Source organism: Hippopotamus amphibius, chromosome 5 (assembly GCF_030028045.1).
Source record: "Hippopotamus amphibius kiboko isolate mHipAmp2 chromosome 5, mHipAmp2.hap2, whole genome shotgun sequence".
Taxonomy (NCBI): Eukaryota; Metazoa; Chordata; class Mammalia; order Artiodactyla; family Hippopotamidae; genus Hippopotamus; species Hippopotamus amphibius.
Genome location: NC_080190.1, coordinates 152,620,303 through 152,627,626, shown reverse-complemented (window position 1 = coordinate 152,627,626; position 7,324 = coordinate 152,620,303). Strand labels below are relative to the sequence as shown.

Below are 7,324 nucleotides of genomic sequence, written 5' to 3'. Positions count from 1 at the left end.
TCAGGAAAATATACATATGACTAATCAAAGTTATAAGATATTAAATGTTTTATAATGCATTGTACTTTTTATATTTTAAAAATTACTATTTTATAAAATTGAGTTGATTTTTCCAGCTCTCCAGTTTAGACTCTATTAATAGGCAATCAGATAGCACTGAATAAATATAAACCTTGTTAAAAAGAAAAATACCTAAAATGTATGCATTTGAGGATACTGAAATGAGTATCAGTGTACATTTCACTTGCTTTATCACTCTGTCTACATTTGATTTGGTAATCTTAACTCTCGTCGTTATTGACAGATGTTATTCTCCTCATAAGAACCATATTCACTTTTTTCCAGTACCTTTGCTTCCCTTAAAAAAAAACCAATGTTCCTACCATTAAGAATTTAAACCAGAATCATGAAATGACAATAGAAAACACTCATCTGGCTTGACAGGAACGTAACCTGTGTGGTCCTCCTGGTGTAAAGCTAAAATTCCACTTTCCACAAAAAAAAGCATCTATGAATTCACCTCAGAATGACATTTCTATATGAATAAACTTGAATTTTCTTGTATTTAAGAAAAGTTATTTATTTTAGCCATAAATTAGAACTTATTCATGAAGTACTTCACACATGATCATGATATTCTAAGGATACAGATGAAGAAGCACTATTTGAAGACATCACAGGCAACTCAAAGTCAGGAGCAATCTGACAACTTTTTACCTCAAACTTACAGTGCAAAAACATTTTAATTTTGGCCTGAAGGATGATTAAAACAGTGGGGAGGGGGCCAAAAAAGAAAAGCTTGATTATTCAATTCCTAATTGAATTCACCCTTTAGACATTTTTAAAGTAACATTTAAAGCCAACCTGAAAGAGTATTATTTGGGAATTTTTGCCATTTAACATTTACATCTAAAAGAAAATCACCCTCCGTACTGGAAAAATGGAACTCAAAAAAAGTAAAGGGATTTTTTTCCCCCCAGGAGCTTATAAACAATTCAGTTCTCAAGAAAACCTGAGTGAAATGATTTTTCAACAAGTAATTCTTTACCTTACTAGATTATCAGTGCAACAAATATAAGTTTAGACACACTGGTTGAGCCTCAAAATGTACCTCCTACACACTCTATGCTCCACCACAGCAGAAGAAATCAAGAAAGACTAGTATGAAGAATCTAGGCTACAGAAGCGACAAAGTAGATTCTCTGGGCAAGGACAGGAAGTGCCTGGGTGACAGCTGAGCAACACGCTTGGCAGAAAACCTTTTCACGTTGAAGGACAGAGGGATGGCTCCAGAAATATCACCGGGGTAAGAACTGACCTGATATTATATGGAAAATTATGAGATCCTTTCCAGAGTTACTAGAGAATATGGCAAGATCAAGTCAGATGCTAGAAGAACATGAGGTCATTATTAACTTCTGGACTAACAAAAAAGTAACATAAGAAATAAATTCAATCTTAGCATGCTACTTAGTTCAGTAGTAAGCAAAGTTTATAGTCATCAAAATGAAAATACTGAATCTGGGAAGTATAAAGATTGAAATATTAATATATTGGAAAAATGGTAGAGTAAAATAAGTAAGCAAAATTTCCACTCTTTCTAGTAGGAAATCAATAAATAATGGGTAGATAAAAAGGTAGGAGCATATTCATATTGTTTGGAAATATAAAGGTAAATTCTACAACCACTACATGAGTTGAAAGAGGAAGTTTCCTCTGTGAATGAGAAAGCAGGATTACCTCTTTTTTGTCACAAGCGTTTTGGTACTATATGATTTTTTTAAACTATCTGCATATAACTGAAACTGAACATGATCACACCTAAATCTGTCCACTCTGGTTTTTCTTTACAAATAATTTTGTATGGCTTGTGGGTCAATATTCATTTACAAAAATAAGTTTAGTCTTTTACCATAAGGTCTTCCAGTTTCAAAAAGAAATTTATTTTCTTATTTGAATGTCTTTATAAGTATCCAAAGGACTCACTGTCCTTCTGCATTCTGCTTTTCAGAAAGTACTTTTGAGGTAGATCTGTTTCGGATTCTTTTTCTTTTCCTTTTCTTTTCAGAGGCAGATGAGTTTGTATCCTGTGTTTTTTTCTTTTTCTTCAAACAGCTAAGAGGATTGGGGCCACTTATTTTCTTGCGCTTTTTTCTTCTTCTCTGTTCAGGGTCTTTTACTAAACCCTGTTCCTCTTTAAGTTGCTTGATACTTTGTTTCTCATGCACTGAGACAAGCTGACCCAACTCTACTGCTTTAACAAATGCAATTGTTTTTGGAGAAGGTTTGTCCAGGACAATAGTGTTCTGAATAATAAACATGAGAGGAATTCCGGGCTTTTTCTTTACTTTCATAGACAAATTCTGATCCTATTTAAAAAAAAAATGGAATTATTTAGTTCAAATATATCAATTAAATCAGATGCCTTAAATAGATTTCTAAGAACTTAAAGAGGGCTATATTGAAAATAAGACATGACAGATTTTACTTTTCACATCAGTATGTCTTACTAATGGGAGTGTATTTTATGATAAAGAAAGGAAGAAAAACACTGAGCACAAACAGTTAAGTGGCAACAATGTGAAATGGATTTATAAATTCTATATTGATCAATATTCTAAGACCACAAATTTTCTAGGACCTCGAATTAAAAATTAATACAAAGGTAAATATGTTCGGTGATGTCCCTTGTTTCTACTCTGAGATATGTTTCAGAAAGGGTCAAGAATGCTCACAGAGATTGAAAGAAGAAATAAAGTAGGAATTAGCTGACTCAGATTCTAGACTCAGCTCTGTTTCTAACTGTGTAATTTTATAATTCTACAAGCAAATTTAAGGAAATCTGTATGTATGTGAACTTATTCATTAATATCGACCCTGAGAGTCTCTCCTCCCCTGCTTCCCAGCCTGAAACAGCTCCATACTGGTGGCATAGTCTCAAATAATATGAAACACAACTTTCTGAGAAACAGCATGAAATATAGGAACATGAAAAGACATGTATAAATGTAAAATGTAAAATCTTTGCTCCACTTACCTTCCCTCAAGAGTCCTAAAACATATCATCACATCTCTGTCAAAAATTTTTTATTTTAAAAAAGGCAACTTCAGTAATTAAGAAAATCATTATGCTTAAGGTTCTCTCTTCAAATTCTCAAATGACAATTGCTTTTACTGACTACAAATTAACTTGAATGACTGAATTTTAAAAGTTGAAACACTTAAACCACTTTCATCTGATTTTTTCTAATGATAAATAGCTCCATATGAAGTATAAACAGAAATGATTAATATTGACTCTGGTTTTAAAAGTGGTATCACCTGTGTCGCCACAAAATAATGGTGAGGATTTCCATCTTCAACCATGGAAAGCAGACATTCTGATCCACTCACTGCACTCTTGAAATGGGGACAATTTCGAACCTGGCATTTTTGTGCAATCAGCTTTGCCCCATATAAGTCCTTTCCCAATGTTTCCAACTCTTTTAACACACACCTGAAAAAAAAATGTTATTAGCAGCGCACAAATATAACAGATACAAATTGGCTGTTCGTATAAAGCAAGAATAAAAGAAAATACTCAATTTTTTTTTCAAACTACAAACCATACAGTAACCATTTCACTCTTAAAAGACCCAGAAAATGCATACACTAAGTAAAAGGAACATAATAAATGGTTAAAATGTACTGAGCACTTATGAAGGGTGGGCAGCATGTAAACTGCTCCTTACATAAATTCTCTGTTATCTCAAAACAGCCCTACAAAGTTGGCAGCTTACTTTAAAATTATCCTTATTTTAGAACACCTCATTCTGAGAGATTTCAAGTAACACGCTCAAATTTAAACAACTAATAAGAGGTAAAGTTGAAATGTGAATCTAAGTAGTTTGACAATAGATGCCTTGCCCCAACCGCAGTGCTACAGGCTTCTACTTCAAGTACAAATCGGTACACCTTCAAAATATTTTCAGCTCAGAAAAGTAAACATTCTCAAGTCACCAGCTTGTTTAACAACAATCACAACTTTCTTTCACTTTGCATTTTCATATTAACATAAGGCAATGTTTTTCAAAGTGTCATCTACAAACTATCCCTATCAGAATGACATAGTGATATTAATTTCTAGCTCCTTTTTCATCCCCAAACCTGAACCTCTTGAGGAGTCAAATATTAGCATTTTATTAAGCTCCTCAGGGACTTCCTCAGCTCCACTTAAAAATTATGAGAACTACTGAGTCAAAAGATGTCTTCAACCCTATCCAGCCCTTGCCTGACTCTACCTTGCCTCATCCACTTTATCACCCCATTAGTTTTTGCTTTTTTTTCCTTTTTAAAAGAGATTTTGTTTTCTACAGTCATCCATTTTGAACTCTATTTTGAGTTTCAGGCCTAAATTGCCAACTATTTACTAAATATTTCCTATGGACACCCTGCCATCAGCTCTTCATCAAATTCACTATGTTTAAAATCAAACTACTTTCCCACCTCCAAACTTCTCCAGAGCTTGCTATCTCTTTGAATTTATTATCTTCTCAGATACCCTGTTTAGAAACCAGAAATTCTATTTGCCCTTTGCTTCCTCACTCCTATCCCTGCCCTTACCCCAACCGTGGGTAGTCCTGTCTCAGCTGTTGGTACCTGCTGTACTTCTGTAATGTCTTCTTGTAAAACCTTTGGGTTCCCGCCTTTCCTCTCTCAGGTTCAGGATCCCATTATTTCTTGACTAGACAACCACAAAACAGGTTTGCCTGTCTTCATTCTCTTGCTTCTCCAACTTACCCCTCACACAGCTGCAATAATCTTTTCCAGAAAATACTTCTCATGTCTGATAGCATTTATCTCTTGATATACACCAAGAAATGACAGAACAATATGTTTAAAATAAACTATCAGTAAGGCTAAGGGGGATGAAGGAAAAAAATGAATAAGAATGGCCATGTTGATAACTGCAAAAGCTGGATGACAGACATTTCATTATACTATTCTATTTTTGTGTATGTATGAACTATTCCAGAAGTTCAGAAGTTAAACTCTCTAGGGGGAAAAACGCTGCAGAATATAATTTCATGCAGTACTTCTCAATCTTTTTTATATTACAGCACTGTATTAAAAACATTAATATAAAAAACATTATATTAGACAGACAGGGGTAAATGGATAAGGCTTGTAGCCAGAAGCAATCAACTCTGGAGCACAGATCATCTGAGGACTTGTCTGGCAGCCCTGAAGAAGGGGATCAAAAATTAGGGGGTATCTATGACCCACTTGAGGCTCTGCTTGAATGAAACCCACATGAAGTTCTGAATATATATAGAAAGCTTGTTCATGTAGTAGTGTTAGGTGAGAAAAGCAGGCCATTAACATCACATGCCGAGTTAGAGCCCATTCATGTGTACCTGTGTGTAAAGAACTGGATGATACAGCATATGTTAAAAGTGGGAAGTCACTGGTGTGGTATTATGGGTCATTTACATTTTCTCTTTTCACTTTTTAAAGGAAATATTCTACAAAGGAAAAAAACCCCCAAGTTTCTGTATAGTAGTTCTTCATTGTGCAACCTCAACTTTTCTTCTTCCCAGCTTTTTTCCCAAATATACACCGTACTCTAATGTCTTTCCCTGGCATTTCACAACTCCACTCCACTCCTTTGTTCAAGAGGTCCCCCTACAAGTCACTTCTCTTTTCTTTCACTCAAAAAATGTCCTTCCCCTCAGAACTGAACCGTGACTGAGCTCAAAAGTTATCTCCTCAGTGAAACCCTCCTTGATTCCATCCTCCCTCCAACCACTCCCCAAGGTTCCATCTTCCGTGTTCCCACACTTTAACGAAGTGGGGAAACTACACTTGGTATCGAAACACACCAATCAGCGGTTGATTTATGCACTTTGCTGGCCATAGGCGCTGGGAGACGATCCTGTTCACCAAGTTATCCTCTGGCTCTCAGAGCAGTGTTTGGCATAAGGCTGGTGCTCAATAAAGACAGTTGAATAAACTTGGACAAACTTCTTAACATCGAGTCCCGACTTATTTTTTTGGGAATCAGAGATGTTACATCAGGGGGCAGTTGCGAAGCTTGAAAACGTCTTAAACTGGGAAAAACTATGTACACAACCAGCCGCCACTCAGAAGGGATAGGGCTGAGCTACCAATAAATGCTCTACATATACTATATCTCATCCGACTGTATAGCAAGTTTATAAGTAGCGTCGAGCCTTTTTAACAGATGAGTAATCCAAGGCTCAGAGAGATTAAATAACTTGCCCGAAATCACAAAGCTGGTAGGTCTGGGCCCAATATTCGCAACCAGGTCGGAATGCAAAGCACGACTAAGATGAACACTCGCCGGGTATTATACCGTCTGCCTACGTGGTGGATACTCGCCCATCCTCCTTAGCGGCCCCGCCGCACTGTCAGCTCCTCGCGGGCGCGGCGCTTTGCCCCTCGAGGGCCCGCAATGGATGCCTGCGAGCAGCGGCCTCGCCTCTACCGCACCCGCGGGGCCCCCGCGTCTCCACCCGGAGGCCAGGCCCACCTGGTGGTGCAGAGCTGAGTCTCCCCCATGAGGTAGCGGGGCAGCTGCTCCCGCAGCTGGATGCGGCCCCGCAGTGCCGCCTGACAGAAGGTGCCGTCCAGCAGGATCTGGTACGGCTCGCGGACCCCGAAATTGTTGCGGAAGAAGCCAAGATGCTTTTTGGCGTGTTTCTGCCTCGTGATCTTCATGCCTGGCTTTCCCGGAGCGAGGCCACCGGACCAGCAAGCAGCAGCGAACGCACCCCCTGCACTACCCACTACCGGCAAAACGGGCTTATCCCGGAAATGAAGGCCCCCTTAGCCCCGGAAGCAAACGCCCCCATCTGCGGGCCAGGTTTACATCACGCCGAGACGAGAGCGCGCTTTACCCGGTGCCCGCGCTTTAAGGGGCACGCCCTCGGGGGCGGAGCTTGCGCCTAAGCGGGAAGATGACTAGGTGCGCGATTACCGGCGCACCTGCGCAGTCATGGGCCGGGGTAGGAAAAAGTAAACGTTGTCTCTTGTGCGTTACCTGGCACGACACTGTTCTAAGTGATTTACCTTATATTTTTCCCTTGAATGTTAATAATTCACAAATGAGGGAAGAAAGGGACCAAAGTATATTGGGCGAATATGATTGGACAGTTTTGTAGTGGTTGCCTTCTTATAAAGAAGTTAAGCACGTTTACTAAGGGTACGTGGTTCTTTAGTGTCAGAACTATCACTGGAACTCAGGTCTCCTGCCTGAAGTTAAAATGTTCTCGCACATCCCCCCCCCCCCCCCGCCCCCCGTACACATCCCCGCCACAGGCCC

General features: G+C 38.8%; 1 protein-coding gene across 1 annotated transcript; it reads right to left on the bottom strand.

Annotated features, from left to right (window-relative positions):
- Positions 1-554: 554 nt before the first annotated feature.
- UTP23 (UTP23 small subunit processome component) lies at positions 555-6,816 on the bottom strand. Its single transcript, XM_057737170.1, has 3 exons — positions 6,533-6,816; positions 3,322-3,496; positions 555-2,369 (listed from the first exon to the last, which is right to left on the bottom strand). Exons 1-3 carry the CDS (start codon positions 6,718-6,720, stop codon positions 1,983-1,985), a joined length of 750 nt encoding a protein of 249 aa, XP_057593153.1. The 5' UTR covers positions 6,721-6,816; the 3' UTR covers positions 555-1,982.
- Between the last annotated feature and the right edge of the window lie 508 nt (positions 6,817-7,324).